Below are 17,179 nucleotides of genomic sequence, written 5' to 3' on the forward strand. Positions count from 1 at the left end.
ATTTAGATAGTGTAGGGGGGGATGCACTGTGAGTCACAATATAATACACGCAGAGAACCTGCATGACTTTTAATGACAAAACAATGTATAAAAAGACATATTTACAACAATAGTTTGAAATATTCCCTAATTTAAGCGTCCGTGGCCAGGATGAGCGCGGCGCCGAAGAGTCCCACGTTGTGGCCGATGAGCTTCATCTGGTTCCAGAACTCCACCTTGCGAGTGCTGTGCCAGTAGCCCAGGTTGCCGTCGATGAGCAACACCGCTAGCGGCAGTGCCGTGGCTAGCACCTGCGCCGCCGTGCGCACATAGCGCCCCGTCAGGAAGGCTAAAGCTAGCGCACCCGTTACAGCCGATAGCAGAGCCAGCGCCAACTCGCCTCCCGGGAGGTGATTCAGGTAAGCCAGGCGGTCTTCCTTGCTGTGCTGCAGCGAATACACCTGTGTGAAAAGTAACACGCATGAACAAATTTGAGCTGCTGCGAATGTAAAACCAGCTGAGTGGCTTCATATTTGTTTCAAACATGGTCACAAAGTAAGTGAACAAACTGAAATGTAGTTTAGTTTGCTTGACTGGGCATCAAACCCAGCACCTTGAAGGTGGGGTGCGGTGTTTGAAAAGTTCGTTACCCTGCCGCCATCTGGCTTTAGGTCATGATGGCAGACTGTTCATGATTTGTGTGCAAGATGGATGCCACCAGGCTTTTTTTTTTCCCAAGACACACCCCAGGAAAATAGTGCCCCAATGACCCTAGTACTTAAGGGATCCAACCAAGCTGCTTTTCTTACACGTGCTTGAATAAACTCCAGGTTTGGGTTGGTGTTTAGGCTTGACAATAAGCAAGCCTTTTAAAAAAAGTTTTAAACTCTGCTGACAAAAAGAAATATTAAAAACCTGAAAGGATAAGCATGACATCTCTCCAACACTCCCCCAGCCCCCAATCCTAAAACCTCAAATTTTCCACCCCAAACTGCTCTGATAGTAGTAGGACAAAAGCAGATGGGCGCAATGAAAAATAAAGCATGACTGCTCTTTGAAGTCTGTTTTATTTTGTTAACACATACTTAAAGGTGGGGTGTGGTATTTGAAAACAGACTGCAATCATGACTTAAAACCAAGAGATGGCAGCAGAGGAACGCAAGACTGGCGTGCATTTCTTAGACGCGCTCGAATAGACTCATTATGTTTCATTTTTCTCTTGGGGAGTGATTGATCTGCCCCGACAAAAGCAGATCAGCATTGGGGCTCTTTGAACTCAATTGGGCATTATTAAAACATACTTAATAGACTTCCGTAACTTTCAACTCGTTATGGACACATCAAACAACGCACCCCACTTTAAAGTATAGAAGGTACTATGCGTAGGGATCGCAAACAGGCAGTACATCGGCGGGACTGTAAAACTGATTTTGGAAACGGCAGTGAGGGACATGATGATGATGGTTTTGTTGCTAAATCTCCTGTCAACCGACGCCTGATACGCAACATGGCCGAACGGCGACATCTTGTGGCGATTTATACAAACCAGCTACGTTAAAAGATCAACACAGCTGAAATTTGGTCTGTTAAATATAAGATCAATTGTTCCTAAAGCTTTACTTGTTAATGATCTTATTCGTGATCACAAACGTAAACTGATTGGCCTGTGTGAAACCTGGTTGAGACCGGAGGAGTTTTTCCCATTAAATGAGGCTTCCCCCTTACCATGCAAACCAAGTAGACCCCAAGGAAGATCTGCCCAGTGGACTGCAAGGACCTACTGCGCGCCTTCTGCCGGTACACCTCGCCTGCACCGCTAGCCAGAACCAGGAAGCCCCCGACGATAGCTAGCGCCCTGGAATACATGCGTACCTATGCAGGGAGAGGGTGGGGTTATTCCTGCTTTTTTTCTGTAAGATGTTCGTCAAGGTGCTCACCTTGAGCCACTCGCCATAGTGCACCTGCCCGCCCAGGTAGGACGCGTACGTGCTGAGCGCCAGCTGGACGGCGGCAGCAAAGGCGAACCAGCGCCGCTTAACACCAAACGACATGAAGCTAGCGCACAGGACCGCTGCCCCCATATCCACATACAGATATGGCACCTGAATGTCTGGCTTTCTGGGGAGGAATAAATAACAACTTTTTAAAATCACACAGATGAGATAAGTAACTTAACCTTCCAAATTACACTGATGAAAACGACTGTTTGCTCTAACTAAAAGCAACCAGACCTCTGTAGGTTTCCACATTCTAATAGGATAGCGTGTAAACTATGATGCTACGGGGAGGAATAAATAATTACATTTTAAATATCATAAATATTGAAATAAGTTTTTTTTTTTTTTAATCCATTCATTTTACAAGAAATAGCATATTTCGCTATATTCTTCATACATAGTCTTGGTCAATGTTAAATTATATGGAAAAAAATCTTTAAAATATATATTTTTAAAAATATATTCCTTTTATCTCTCTCTCTATCATATATATAATATATGAATCTCCATTCATCCTGGTCATATCCCTCAAGAGGGATGACCGACACCAAGACAAACACATAAGAAAATGAAAAAAGGGGAAAAGGTAGCAAAAAACCCACGCAAAAATGTTTGGACCATGGCCAACCCAAATGCCCGAACACCCAAACAAGTTACAAGAACACCTCGGCACCCAATTTGGTCATGTTTTCATCCCTCCAGAAGAAACGGGACACAAGAAAGCGGCCATGTCACTCGGGTCAGGATGACATAACACACTCTTCTATTCAATAGCAGGGCCTGAGAGATTTCACTGGTTTACCCCTGCCACATCATACAGGTGTCCTGCCCATCCCTTAGAACAATTTTTAAATTGTGGAAATTATCTGATTTAGCAGTTTTTTAAATGCAAATAAAATGAGAGTTTGGTTTATTTGAATGAAAGACAGACGTTTTATGTTTATCTGCATTAAACACTTTTAATAATGAATTTATAATTTAATAAAAAGTTTCAGACGCAACATAAAACTCAAGAGATGGGCGTATGATGCATTGTTTATTTTTTTCTAACATTTTAACGATTTACATTGGGGGTTTTTCTCTACACAATCCATTTATATCTTTTAAATTGTTAAGATTATGATATTTACTAGTCTTGGTAATGTTTTTTTATTTATTTTTAACGTAAAAATAGAAAACGACGTAATTATAGGACAAGCCAGTCTCGAGGGCGTGTCGGTCTACCAAAACAGCACAAACCGCAAGATAAGCTTCCCAAATGGCGAACTCCAAACGTTTTTTTTTTCGTTTTCCTCAGTTAAAAGAAAAAGTATTTTTTGTTAATTAAAAAAATACGACTACAGCATTTCATTACAATAAGTACTGAAACATCTTAGTTTTAGCTTCGTTGCTAATCTCATCCCAACAAAAACCCTTCACAGAGTCAAATATTTTTTTGTTTTTTTACCTTTTGGAGTCAGCTCGCTCAGCAAACAACATTAACATACAGAAACAGTTCCAGAACCCGAACCGGGTCAAAATAAAAGCGCCCAACTGGCTTAAACCCCTCATCAGCTGCTTCTGATTCGGTGCCGCCATATTTGCTAGCCGGATACGACATCCGCGCCACGTTGGACTACATCAGGTTAAAGTAAAAGTATATTTCGCTTTCTACATCAAAAAGTATCCGAGAAGACTGGACCTAGTGTTTTATTTTGAAAAAAATCATTCAGCGCGAGGAAAAGACATCTTTCTATTGGTTGGAAAAATGAATGGATACCGGAAGTGTTGAAAGAAGGGTTTGCTTTTGAACGCTGTCATCTAGTGGAAAAAAAAGTGTAGTGCAACTTTTTTGGTGTACAGAACTGTACAGCAATTTTAAAATAAAAATTAAATTGATAAATAATTAAAACCCGTCTTTTGAAGATACATTTGTATGTTTTATCATAAGTAATATTTATTGTAGTTCGTCGAAGTGTTTGGTGACGTCACTGTCGAATGAACGAGACGTCCCCAAATTACAGGCAATAAATTGTTATTAAAATTTATCAACTAAAACCGTCTTGTGAAAATGCGTTTGTGTATGTGTTTGTGTTTAAATCAAATATTATCATTGTAATACGCAAGAGGTTTGGTGAGATTACTGCTTATAATTCTTGATCCTGAAACCCGAATAAGACTAATTCCTGTTTAACATTTTGGTATAATTTAAATGCCCCCCATCATTCATTTTGCAAGGAGCAATTTAGATTTTCAAACATTATTTATAATTTTATACGATAATTTGCTAAATTGCTTACACAATTTGTTTTTTAATCTCAAGATATCCTTGAAGGTGGAGTGCGGCACTTAAAAATTTTAGACTACAGTCATGACTTAAAGCCAGGAATGGCGGCAGAGTAACACATGATGTGCGTGCATTTCTTCGACGAGCTGGAATAAACTCTTGTTCCAACCAGAACAGGCCTGATAAAAGTAAGATAAAAGCAAATATGCTTTATTTTCCATTACGCCTAAAGGCTCTTTGAACTCAATTGGACATCATTAACACATAGTTAATAGAGAAAATATCTACTTTTAAGGACACCTCAAACTACGCTTCCACCCCTTAACATGAACCAAACTAATCCTAATCTTAACACTAACCCTACCCATACCCTTAATTTTAGCCCTAATCCCACTACAACCCTAAATCTAGCCTGACCCCTATTCCTAACCTTAACCTTAACCCTAAACCTCATCCTACCCCTAATCTTAATACTAAACCTACTCATACCCTTAAATGTTAACAATAACAAGGATCCTATCTTAACCTTACCACTACTCCTTACACAAACACTGCCCATAACCGTACATTTTAACCCTAATCCTATCGCAATCCTAACTTTAACCCGCCCCCAACCCACTTTAAACCTAGGCATACCCCTGAATTTAACACTCACCCTACCCATGACCTTAATCCTACGCCAAACCCAATTTTTCCCCTATCCTAACACTCACCCTACTCATACTCCTAACCTTTATCCCTAATTCTAACCCTACCTTAAACCAACCCTACCTAATCCTAAAAATAACCCATACTTTTAATCACTAACCCTACCCATACACTATATTTTATATATTATATATATTTATATATTTTAACCCTAATCCATCCCTAACCCACTTTAAACCTATGCCTACCCCTAACTGAACCCTAACCCTACTTTATTCTCACCCATTACCCTAATCCTACCCTAAACCTAACCCTACCCCTATTCTTGGCACTAATACTTACCTACCCCACCTATACTATTAACCTTTATTAACTTTAATCCTATCCCAAATTTTAACTGAGCCTTGTCCATATCCCTAACCTCAACCCTAACCTCTAAACCTAACCCTCCCCTTAATCTTAACACCAACCCTACCTATGACCCTCATCTTAACACTATTCCTATCCCAAACGTTACGATTGCCCTAACCTCTAAACCTAACCCAAGACCTAATCTTCACACTGACCTTATCCTAACTCACTCAGGAGGTAGAGCGCTAGTATTAGGATCAAGGGATCCCAGTTCGAATCCCGGCTCGTCCGTGTTACATGTCGAAGTGTCCTTGGGTGAGACACTGAACCCCTAATACCCCCAATAAGCAGGTTAGCACCTTACATGGCTGCAAGGCCGCTATTGGGAAATGTGGAGCACATTGTAAAGCGCTTTGGGAAGTCATTGACTTGAAAAGCGCTATATAAAAAGCAGATCATTTCATTTCATTTCATTACCCATGCTTCTAACCTTTAACCCTATCCCTAACCATAAACCAACCCTCCCCAACCCTAATCCTGCCCCAACCCTAACCTCCGCCCTCGCCCTAGCCCCAGCCCTAACCCTTTTCTTCTTAACTCTACTCTAATACTGTTTTGCCATGAGCAATATCAGAGTTTTTTTATACATCTTTTAGCTTATTTTCACATTTCTACGGAAAAATCCAGGTCATCTATTCCAAAGTTCGCCCGACTGTGACTTTTCTCGCCATCGATGACGTCACCCCCAGCAAATCTGCATCCGGGATACGGTCACTCCGATTCCTGATAGCTTAATCCACTCAGGGCGGATTGGCTTCATCAGGTGACGGGATGAACTGGGGGGGATGAGAGTGTTGGGTCGGGTCAGTCGGCGCCGAGGTGCTACATGAGATCTCACTAGGACATTTTTCTTTGGGCTTGTTGGGTATCCCTGCCGTTCCACAGGTAGGTTTTTTTCAGGTCTGAAATTTGGATTGGTTTGAGTGTTGACGGGTTCTGGTTCCAGTCAGGATGGCTCGGGATATGTCCGATAAGGACATCCTGAAAATGGAGTTGGAGCAGTTGAAGAAGGAAGTTAACACAGCCAGGACACCGGTACGCCTCTTTTGTTTCTAATAAAATTAAAGTAATTGAATTTCTTGGATTTTTTAAAATTAAAATGATGGCTAAAATACATCAAAAATAATTTTCCAAAATAAAATTTAAATAGTCATTCAAATGACCTATGATAATATATATATATATATATATATATATATATATATATATATATATGAATATATATATATATATATATATATATATATTTGTTTTATGTAAAATTAAATTATAAATAATACATTTGATTGAATAGAATAAAAATCAAAAAAGGTATATAAAGTATGTTCCCAGTTTCATGCAGTAATATTTAGAAGCAAAAAAGAAAAAACCAAAAATAATTCGCAAGATGAGTATGAAATATATTGAAAAAATACCAACAAAAATAAATCCAAGAAACCAAAGTACTGTTAAATAAAATCACAAAATAAACCAAATGAAAAACAGTTAAAAAATTAAATACATTCAAAATAACAAACAAAACAATTTTGATATCAAAATATTTTTCAAAAATTAAATGACAACAATCCTTAATACTCAGTAAGAAACATTTCAAAATAAAATGAAAATAATGAATTCAATTAATTCAAAATCTGTTTTGAAAATTAAATTGTGAAAGAGAACTATCCAAAAATAACAACACAATATATTTAAAAAATCCACATAAAATGAAAAAAAAAAATACAAGAAACTGCATAACAAAATAAACTAAATAAAAATAACTAATAATGAAACGTATTATTGAATAAAATGATCAAATTACATTTTTAAAAAACTACATTTTAAAAAAAAGTAAATAAAATTAATTAAAAATAACAGATAACTAACAAATTTCAAAGATAAAATTACAATAATTGCAAAAATATTTATAAATAAAATTGAATAATAAACATAAGCATTTTTGAAGGGATTAAAAAATAGACATCAAATAAACAATTATATTAAAATACATTTAAATTTTACCATTTAAGAAACTAAAATTTAAAAATAACTAAAAAAAACACGAATTGTATACAAAATATCTTTAAAAATATACAATTTACACCGAAACCTTTCTCCCTAAAACGTGTGATGACTATAACACATGAATTTATTACTGATTTCTCTCAGGTGGGGGCCAACTGCGCTGACACCATCGCGTTTGTGGAAGAGCGCTTTCCCACCGATCCCCTCATCAAGGGCGTCCCCGACGACAAAAACCCCTACAAGGGGGACAAGGGCGGCTGCTTGATCACATAGCACCCAGACTGGAACCTTCCAACCCCAATCCCTGAAACCCCCATGTACAAAACGGTTGCCGTGTTCAAAGCGTGTCCTATTCCAAATAAATGCAATTAGCTTCACCGACTCACACGTTTCCCTTCTTGTCATTTTCTTGTCGGCAAGTCTCAAAGAAGGTTAAGTGCTTTAGTCCAATTCCCGATTGGATTGACTCTCGGCATCACTGTGTCACTTCCTGCCTCATCCATTTAGCGTCTTTGCGGGTCAGGAAGCAGCTTGCCCTTTATTACCGGCTTATGATGCGTTTTTTCGTTTCGCTACTTCACAACTTGATGGAGAAAAAAATCTAATGGGTTTGAAGATGGTTCTATGGGTGCTTAAAATCCTTGAAAATGCTTGAATATTAATGTGTTTAAAAGATTAAAAAGTGCTTTAATTTAAGGTGTAATGCTTGTAAATGCTTGAGATTGTTGCAATGTTTCTTAAAAAGTCAAGTCATGTTTATTTGTATAGCCCTTAATAACAAGGAGTCTCAATGGGCTGGACAGACCACAGACTATTGCTCACTTCAGACTATGATGTCTGCTTAGAAATTACGCAGACAATGCTATCTGGTGCCTATTCTTTGCCATTCAATTTATTCTTCCCTCGTGATAAACCGTAGCTGGGCTTAGTTTGTATGGCATTGTCGTATGTCCTATGAAAAGACAGGTGCATGCTACACCTAAACAAGGTGTCAGGAACCGGAACAGAATCAGGACCCAAATGCGTGACGTTTCTCACGCAAGCCTTTTATTTTACGGGAAATGGGGAGTCATGCACGTTAGGCAGTAGTCTGGCGTGGAATGATAGGAAGCCAGAGGCCGACGAGATCGATACCAATTGCCCGAGCAGATATTGGACAGACGGGGTCGATACCGGACAGGACGGGACAGACAGAATTGATATCAAAACAGGATATCGAAAATAAACAGGACAAACTAGACAGGAACGAAACTGGAAACCGATCTTAAACAACGGGAAAAACAAGATTGATATCAAATCAGGATCTCGAAATTAAACAGGACAAACTAAACGGGAACGAAACTGGAAACCGACATTAAACAGGACAAAATAAACGTATATGTATATGTAAATCACAGATATATTTGTGACTCTGTAAAATACTTAATTCACACCAGATTTTTTCTTTTAATTGTACAGATGGTCCTGGATAAATTGGAAAACTGGCATTGAAAATCCTTAAAAAGGCCTTGAATATGGCCATGAAAAAGGTGAACAAATCCTGAAAGAAGGTCTGGTGGGCAGAAAAAAAGTTTTATGAATTTTGCATAGCAAGAAGGAAAATTTGAGGATATAAACCAAACATTTCAATTGATTTGCGTGAGCATGCTAGTTAGCTGCAATTTTATGTTACAGAAGTATTCTGTTTACCTCTAAAACTAACCATATCCCAACCTTACCCTTATAACCAATCTTAACTCTCCCCTAATCCTACCTTACCTAACTTAAGTGTTTCTCAAATAGTGGGTCACGCGAGACTTTGTCAGGGTGGGTGTTTGACCTTGGGAATTTTTTTTTTAATAGCCAAGAAAAAAGTGCAGTTGTGCTCCACTGCATTAGGGGGCAATAGTGCTCTCTCTGGCAGCGTGTGTATCCAAGCTGAAGAAGTTTTGTTTACACCTAGTGCTCTTCACAATGTGGGAAGTGTAGCTGACCTTCAAGTTTCACAATAAAAACAATATTAAAAAGCCACGAGAGCACGGCGATGCAGTGGTTAGCGCGTGTGCGGGACAGTTCTATGGTCTTGGGAACCTCCTGTGTGGGTTCAAATCCAGCTACCGGACTTCCTGTGTGGAGTTTGTATGTTCTCCCCGTGCTTGCCTGGGTTTCCTCCCACATTCCAAAGACATGCATTTCAGGTGGATTGGCCGGTCCAAATTGTCCCTGGGTGTGAATGAGCGAGCGAGTTGTCTGTCCCTGTGTGCCCTGCGATTGGCTGGCAACCAGTTCAGGGTGTCTTCTGCCCACTGCCCGATAATTGCTGGGATGGGCTCCAGCACCCCCGCGACCCTACTGAGGATAAGCGGTGCAGCTAATGAGATGAGATGAAAAAGCCATGAGTAGACAGCTAAACAGAAACAGGGATAACGCCCTCACCCAAAACCAAGATGAGGACATATGACAAAATGTAACTACGGACAAGGAAAAGATTTGTGTGCTTACTGTGTCTAAAAAGTATTGGCAGCGGAGAGCATGAGGCCAAATGAATTAAGCCATTACTCAAAAACATTACACCCCAATCACGCTGATACCCCGATTGAGTGTTTTACGTTTTTTTTTTATAGTGCTGAACAAATTCGTTGATTTAGCACAAACGGGATTGATGTGTCATCACTAATATTGAGTCATCATTGTTTTGTCCCCACCAATTATATGCAGGGTTGGGTAGGGTTACTTTAACTTGATTACTTTCAATTACTTTTGGATTACTCCAATACCAAATATGCTAATAAAAGACAAAATAAATTAAATATGAATAAAATTACTAAAATTTGTGCAGGCTTGGGGAGTAAAGGAATACATGGAACGGCAAAAATGATGTTGGCAAGCTGTTTGGATTTATTTTCATTTTGTTTCTGTCCCATTTTATGTTAGTTTTGCTGGAGCTCAAAGAGATCAAAGCCAGGAGAGAAAGCTTACCACGTGATGTGAGTCATAACCCCTATTCCTACTGCGGCAGCAGAAGCTCAGGAGGTAGAGCGCTCGTTTTGAGATCAAGGTACAATTCCCAGCTCCTCCGTGTAACATGTCGAAGTGTCCTTGGGCAATACACTGTATCCTTAATGCCCCTGATAAGCAGGTAGTTGCCTTGCATGGCTGACACTGCTATTGGTATGTGTGAGTGTGTGTGAATGGGTAAGCACATTGGAAAGCGCTTTGGGAGGTCTTCAGTGACTTGAAAAGCGCTATATAAATGCAGACCATTTACATTTTATACCCCAACCTTAACCCTATCCCAATCCTAACGACTATTCTTATCCCCAATCCTATTCCTACAACTAATCCTAACGCTTCCCTAAACCTAACCTTAATCTAAACCTTAACCTTAACTACACATTTATTTATTTCTCTCTATTGTTTGCTTATTTGAAATCTTCCTAAATGCAAAACCCCAGTAACAGTTGTTATAAAAAATATGTTTCTATCGAGTAAACTTTGACCTGAATTAATGCAAAACAACGAGAAGGTTGTTCAACATCAGAACGGGCGACCTTGAGTGACTCTCGAGTCTTTGCTATTATGACAAGTTACGACATGTTTTTGTTCCTGTTTCATCATATCTCCCCAAAATGATAATATATAATACTAAATAATTGTAATAATAAAATATGATGGGGCACAGAGTCACCATGTGAGGGAATAATCTTTACCAGCTGACCCGCATTGATTCCATGATTGAAAATAAATCAGCGTCAATAAAAACATGCAAACTCATGATTTTTTTTTTCAACAATTCTCCCACTTGAACACTCATACCGGTGTCAGCTTTACAACGGGGCGCTCGCTATCTAAATTGTCTTATCAGATAAGTGTAATTGATGATATCGAAGGTGATGATAACCGCATCGAAATTGGGTCTTGTAATCTTTATGGCCAGGTATGACATGGACGTGTTACATGTCAAACACGCCACCCCCCGTTGAAACGCTCTTACTTAAAAGGACGGAACATCCAGACGGGAGAAAGAGACTCATTCAATCGTCGCAACATGTGGTTCCTGGTGGTGGTGGTGGTGTGGTTTTTGCTTTGGGTGGGGGCCAGCTACTGGTACCTCTTTGGCAAGCGCAGCCCCTTCTCTCTGGAGTCCGTCAGGCCTCCTGGACCGCGGGAGTTCGATCAGAAGAAGCGGGACAAAGTCATCAAACAAGGTAGGACCAAAAACTGAATCAAAATAAAAGAAATATTAAATAAATAAAAGATAAAATAAAAAAAGAAACTGTAATCTAATCCAGTAAGACGATGAACAAACATATATTTAGCTTTAGCATTTAGCTTAATCTCCAAATCAGGGAGAGTTTGTGCTTGCCACAAAATCATTTTTAATCCTTCGAAAACACTAGCCTTAACCCTAGTCCTAGCCCTAGCTTTAGCTCTAACGGTAACATAACCCAAACCCTAATCATAATCCTAATACTTATCCTAGCCCTAGCCCTAGCCTTCCCCTTACCCTAGCCTGAATTCTAGACCTGACCCTACCCATTAAAATTTTGAGGTAGCAAAGCTATTTTTTAGGTAAGGTGAGCTCGCATGATTTTCACAGCACCAGCATTTTTTCAGCCATGACAATAAAAACTGTTTTATCTCAACGACCTGCTTTAGTGGGTCAAGTTTTTCCCTTTAAAAGCGCGGCAGTAGGACGACTTGTTTTTATCACTCACTGATTGTGTTATCTAGTGTCAGTTGTGGCGGTGAAAATGAAAACCGGATCAATGTTCATTGCGTAGCTCTTTGCCTGTTGCACAACATGATAATATTGGTGTCCAGACATTCCTACGCTGATTATGTAAAATGCAGGTTTCAGCCTGGACAAGGTACCAAGGGACTTGGACGTCATCGTAATAGGCAGCGGCATCGGTGGGCTGGCTGCTGGAGCCACGCTAGCCAAGGCGGGTAAGAGGGTTCTGGTCCTGGAGCAGCACGATCAGGCTGGAGGCTGCTGCCACACCTACATTGAGAAAGGCTTCGAGTTTGATGTTGGTATGATGACGTTATACCTAGCATGACGTAACTTGAACTCCTAGCTGCTAACTCTTAACCGTCACCCTAGGTCTTCACTACATCGGTCAGCTCCACGAGAACAGCCTACTGCGCATCATCTTCGATCAGCTGTCCGAGGGTCAGCTGGAGTTCCAGGAGCTGAACCCTCACTTCGATACCATCCAGATTGGCCAAGGGGAAGACAAACGGGAGTACACAATCGTCTCGGGCAAAACCGAGATGAAAGCTCATCTCTTGAAACAGTTTCCTGATGACACGGAGGCCATTGAGACCTTCTTCAAGATCATGAAGGTAAACTTGGCTATTCTGACCGGAAAGAACTCGGAGTGAAACTTGCCTTTGCTTCCCACCAGATTTCAGCTAAGAAGACTCACTACCTGGCAACACTAAAGCTGGTCCCACAGTGGCTCTCTTTGTTCCTGCTGAAGTCTGGAATCGCAGATCTGTTCTCACCAGTTTTCCGCCTCTCCGGAACTGGCGCCACTAACCTGGTGAACACCCTAACCACCAACAAAGATCTCCATATAATTTTTTCGTACTTATTCTATGGTACGGGATCATGCCTGGTTCAGACTTTTACCTGTTTGTGTTGAATCCGATGAGAAAATTCTGTGTTTGTACATGTTAGGTGTACCTCCGAAGGACTCCAGCATTTTGATAAATGCCCTCCTGGTCCATCACTACAAGCGAGGGGCGTATTACCCCAGAGGCGGAGCCAGTGAGATTGCCTTCAACATAATCCGAACCATTCAGAAGCATGGTGGGAACTGCTTGGTGCGAGCGCCCGTCACGCAGATCCTGGTCAATGATAAAGGGGCAGCACATGGTGAGGAACCGAATCCTAAGTCTTCGGAAGCAAAGATCTAATCAATGCATCCCACGGCAGGTGTTAAAGTGAGAAAAGGCGGGGAAGAAGTGGAGATCCATGCACCGGTGGTGGTCTCAAACTGTGGCATCTTCACCACTTTCCAGAAACTTCTACCTCCTGAGATCCAGGTCAAGCCAGGTGATTTAAGAAAAAAAGCTGGTTTCATTGATCAAATTTGGAATCTGTGACGTTTAAAATTAAGCAACAATGTCCCTTTACAGACATTCAGGAGAGGCTGAACATGATGAAGCACGGAAGAGGATCCTTCTTAGTCTTCTCTGGCTTTGATGGCACAGCGGAAGAGCTTGGTCTGGAGTCCACAAATTTCTGGCTGTTTAAAAACAACGACATGGACAAATCGTATGTAAACATACAGATATGATGCCTAATACCTTCCCTACCCTAAACCTTACCCTAACACTAACCATAACCTTAACCCTTCACCTACCACAACTCCTACCTCTAAACTCTAACCCTGTACAAAGCCTAAACCGGACAATAAATCTATCACTAACCATACCTTGACACTAATACTAACCCTACCTTACCGCTCACCTTTTACCCAAACCTATTTCTACCTTCAAACCCTACCTCACCCTACCCTGACCCTAAACCTATCCCTACTTCTATCTGTGCTCATACCCCTTAACACAAACCCTTTCCAATGCAAAAACCTGACCCCTAATCCTACACCCAACCCTACCTTAAACCCTTACCCAACAACAAACCCCTACCTCTAAACCTGACCCTAAACCTCTCCCTTAAACTGCATTTACCCTAACCCATAGCCTTAACCCTACCACCAGTCTGACCCCTTGACCATAACTTTGCCCATGCCCCTAACTAACAATACCTAAATAATTTGGTAGCGAATCATAATCCCGGTCATTTCAACCCCTTGATTTTGGACCAGGGAAACTCCAAGTGCTCATTCATATTTTTATCACCCTTTATATCATCTGATAAAATTATTTCTAAAAATCAGTCTTCTCTGTCATTAAAACATCTCTAGTATCCTACCTTTCTTTACTCGTCTTCAGTCTTTTTCAGTATTCTCCTACTGCAGCCCGTCCTTTCATCAACCACCAGGGGGTGTTCTTGCATTATAATTTTACTGAGTGGACCTATGTAGGCTTCCAGAGTCTTCCAGATGTGCTTAATGGAAAATAAATGCTACCAAGTTATTGTTTGACTTTGCATTTAGCTAGTTGCGGTTCTTAAATGTCCCCCTAGATGGAGTATGGGTTCATCCAGGATATTCACAACTCCATTTTAAGACGTGACCTCCTTGTGTTTGCTCTAGAATGGAGGACTTTTTTGCTTTAAGCAAAGAGGAAGCGCCAGACAACATACCCATGATGTTCATCACCATGCCCTCGGCCAAAGACCCAGAGGCCAAAATCAGACACCCTGGTAAAAACCGACCCCAATAGTGGTTCACGGACTCACTCTCTTTTTGGAGGTCAACCGTATCGAGAAATCATATGGTCGACTTTTTGCCATCCTCAGGAAAGTCATGCATGACTATCCTGACCATGGTGAAGTACGAATGGTTCGAAGAGTGGAAGGATACGGCGGTGCGCAAGCGTGGCAATGAGTATCAAAACTACAAAATGAGATACGCCAACAAGCTCTTCGACTGGGCCTGTCAATTATTCCCCAAAATCAAGGACAAGGTGAGTTCCTCAGATGGTTCCTGTTGGCTTTGAAACAACTGAAAAATCTCTTTGCCCCTTCCAGCTTGTTTTTCAGGACGTGGCCACACCGCTAACCAACATGCACTACCTAGGCGCCCAGAGAGGTGCCATGTACTCGGCGGAGCACAACCTTGAACGCTTCCAAGCCGAGGCGGTGGCCAGGAACCGCTGCCACACGCCTCTCAAGAACCTCTACCTCTCTGGTAAGGAACCTTCCAGTACCCCTAACCCTAACCCTAACATTAACCCCTAAGCCCTTAACCCTAACCCGAAGACTTGAATCCTTGAATACAAAGCATCAGACGTTTTCTAGGCAAAGTTCTCTAACCCAAAACCTCTAGTTCTAACCCTTCTCCTACCTCTAGACCAGAAGGCCTCCAACATGGTGCCAACGGCACCTAAGTGCCCCCTAAGGATAGTTGAGGTGCCCACGGACCAGTTCTGAAAATAGCTCACTAGTGCTGGTTCATTGTGATTTTCCAGTAGAATACGTATTCTATTGTTTGGCTGAGTCTATTTAACCCTGTTTTTAACAACGAACCTGTTAATAAAATAGTGATAACATAGTAAAATTGTTAATTTGGAAATTAAAATAAATAAATTCCAGTTAATGGGCTTCATGGACAAATTAAATCTATTCACGTATTGATAATTATTCGTAAGCAATTTATTAAAAGAGAACCCTTGGTTGAGAATCTATTCATGTACTAAACAAATGTATTTATTTAGTTTTTTGTTGCTTTATTTTAAAAGAAATACAACAAACTACATTCTGATCCATGGGTTTTTGTGCACTTTTTTAGCTAGCTAGCTGGCTACCTTTTTAGATTTTTAGCAAGCTATATTCCTTTATTTTTAGCTAGTTAGCAAGCTATATAGCTGTTTTTTTTTTACATTTTTTTGCATGCTGTCTAGCTAACATTTTATATTTTCTGCTAGTTATCAAGCTAAATTTTAGCTTCCTTTTTAGCCAACTATCTAGCTTTTTTAGCTTTTTATTTGGCTATGTAGTTGTATTTTTACTCTTTTAGTGAGAAATCTAGCTCCCTTTTGTTTTATTTTACCTGTTTACTTTACTAGCTAACTATCAAGCTACTTTTTAGCTAATTAGCAAGCCATCTAGCTCAGTTGCTATTTTAGAAATTCATATTAAACTGGTTTCCCTTTGCGCTAAATAGTAAGAAAAAGTAGGTCTCATCTTAAAAAATGTTGGAAACTCCTGCTCTAGACCATAAGTTCAAAATCTTAACCCTACTCATAGTTCTATCACTCAATCCTAACCCCAACATCTAAACCTTTAACCCCTCACCTTTAAACCCTAACCTTCTACCATTAATACTAAACCTAACCCCACTCGTACCCCTACCTCTAAACTCTACCCCTAACCCCCAATCCTAACCCAAACCTTAACCCTAACGCGACCCCTTCCTCTGAACCCTATTCCTAATCCCCAGTCCTATCCCTACCCCTTCGCCTAACCTTAACTGTAACCGCTTAACCTCCTGATCCTACCCCAAACATACCCAACACTACCTCCTAACCTTAACCCTCGAACCCGAACCCTATCCTGAACCTTTTTACCTCACCCCTTCCTTTAACCTTAACACGAATCCCTTAACCCAAACTCCTAACCCTAAGAATTGAACCAGACAACTTTGGTTTCCCAGGCCAAGACGTATTCAGCTGCGGCATTGCCGGCGCCCTGCACGGCGGCATCCTGTGCGCCTCGGCCGTTCTGGACCACATCGTCTACATAGACCTCCTCTTCATCAAGAAGAAGCTGAAGCGACGTAAGGCCAAAGAACTGAACTTGCTGGCCCGGAAGAAGCTACAGTGAGCCTCCGCCCATATTGTTTTTTCCAGAGACTATTGCACAGTCTGCTTCGGATCCAAGACCAGCTCCTAGCTCAAGGAAGTGTTTTTGTTTATTATTTTTGTGTCATTGTTTGTGTCAATTGAAATGATTGTTGACTTATTTATGAATGTTTGTAAACTAGCAGATGCAGTTATTGTGTTTTTTTGTTTTCCTCTGTAATCATAAATATTTATTGTGAACATTTGGGACGGTAAACCTGTTTTTCCCCCAAACTGATGCTACTTTTGCCTTGACAGGAATCGGACAAATAATCCTTTTTTTTTTACATTTTCCTTTTGTTCAAATATTTTATATTGATAAATAAGCGTTTATTGTTAGATTAAAATTTTATAAAAATGTGGACAAGTTAATTATATCCGATTTGCAATAATTGATTTATTTGAATAAAAAGATTTT

The 17,179-nt window shown here is 40.4% G+C and overlaps 3 protein-coding genes across 4 annotated transcripts; 2 read left to right on the forward strand and 1 right to left on the reverse strand.

Annotated features, from left to right (window-relative positions):
- Nucleotides 1–41: 41 nt before the first annotated feature.
- On the reverse strand, nt 42–3,665 carry tmem101 (transmembrane protein 101). Its single transcript, XM_088323316.1, has 4 exons — nt 3,424–3,665; nt 1,917–2,097; nt 1,705–1,851; nt 42–440 (listed from the first exon to the last, which is right to left on the reverse strand). Exons 1-4 carry the CDS (start codon nt 3,552–3,554, stop codon nt 132–134), a joined length of 768 nt encoding a protein of 255 aa, XP_088179442.1. The 5' UTR covers nt 3,555–3,665; the 3' UTR covers nt 42–131.
- Nucleotides 3,666–6,028: 2,363 nt separating this feature from the next.
- Nucleotides 6,029–7,686, forward strand: gngt2b (guanine nucleotide binding protein (G protein), gamma transducing activity polypeptide 2b). Of its 2 annotated transcripts, none has more exons than XM_088323679.1 (3): nt 6,029–6,186; nt 6,248–6,336; nt 7,450–7,686. In XM_088323679.1, the coding sequence occupies exons 2-3, from the start codon at nt 6,253–6,255 to the stop codon at nt 7,576–7,578; spliced, it is 213 nt and encodes a 70-aa protein (XP_088179805.1). In that variant the 5' UTR covers nt 6,029–6,186; nt 6,248–6,252; the 3' UTR covers nt 7,579–7,686. The 2 variants fall into 2 exon arrangements, with proteins under 2 accessions (XP_088179805.1, XP_088179806.1); XM_088323680.1 differs by having other exon boundaries at nt 6,046–6,186; nt 6,252–6,336.
- A 3,646-nt stretch (nt 7,687–11,332) lies between these two features.
- LOC148347333 (inactive all-trans-retinol 13,14-reductase) lies at nt 11,333–16,785 on the forward strand. The gene is made up of 11 exons (XM_088323688.1): nt 11,333–11,492; nt 12,139–12,321; nt 12,392–12,633; nt 12,696–12,891; nt 12,971–13,168; nt 13,229–13,348; nt 13,432–13,570; nt 14,514–14,623; nt 14,720–14,886; nt 14,951–15,110; nt 16,575–16,785. The coding sequence occupies exons 1-11, from the start codon at nt 11,333–11,335 to the stop codon at nt 16,742–16,744; spliced, it is 1,845 nt and encodes a 614-aa protein (XP_088179814.1). The 3' UTR covers nt 16,745–16,785.
- The last annotated feature ends 394 nt before the right edge of the window (nt 16,786–17,179 follow it).

The sequence above is a fragment of the Urocampus carinirostris genome, chromosome 19 (genome assembly GCF_059441175.1).
Source record: "Urocampus carinirostris isolate Australia breed hairy pipefish chromosome 19, RoL_Ucar_1.0, whole genome shotgun sequence".
NCBI classification, from domain to species: domain Eukaryota; kingdom Metazoa; phylum Chordata; class Actinopteri; order Syngnathiformes; family Syngnathidae; genus Urocampus; species Urocampus carinirostris.

Bases quoted from the DNA above. Each gene is read 5' to 3' on its own strand.
- tmem101 (XM_088323316.1), bottom strand. From the start codon at position 3,554: ATGGCGGCACCGAATCAGAAGCAGCTGATGAGGGGTTTAAGCCAGTTG. The intron at 1,852-1,916 runs GTGAGCACCTTG...CTCCCTGCATAG, and splicing joins ACTATGGCGAGTGGCTCAAG to GTACGCATGTATTCCAGGGC. The intron at 441-1,704 runs GTAAGGGGGAAG...CTTTTCACACAG, and splicing joins GGGTCTACTTGGTTTGCATG to GTGTATTCGCTGCAGCACAG.
- gngt2b (XM_088323679.1), top strand. From the start codon at position 6,253: ATGGCTCGGGATATGTCCGATAAGGACATCCTGAAAATGGAGTTGGAG. The intron at 6,337-7,449 runs GTACGCCTCTTT...GATTTCTCTCAG, and splicing joins TTAACACAGCCAGGACACCG to GTGGGGGCCAACTGCGCTGA.
- LOC148347333 (XM_088323688.1), top strand. From the start codon at position 11,333: ATGTGGTTCCTGGTGGTGGTGGTGGTGTGGTTTTTGCTTTGGGTGGGG. The intron at 12,892-12,970 runs GTACGGGATCAT...TGTACATGTTAG, and splicing joins TTTTTCGTACTTATTCTATG to GTGTACCTCCGAAGGACTCC. The intron at 15,111-16,574 runs GTAAGGAACCTT...TTGGTTTCCCAG, and splicing joins CAAGAACCTCTACCTCTCTG to GCCAAGACGTATTCAGCTGC.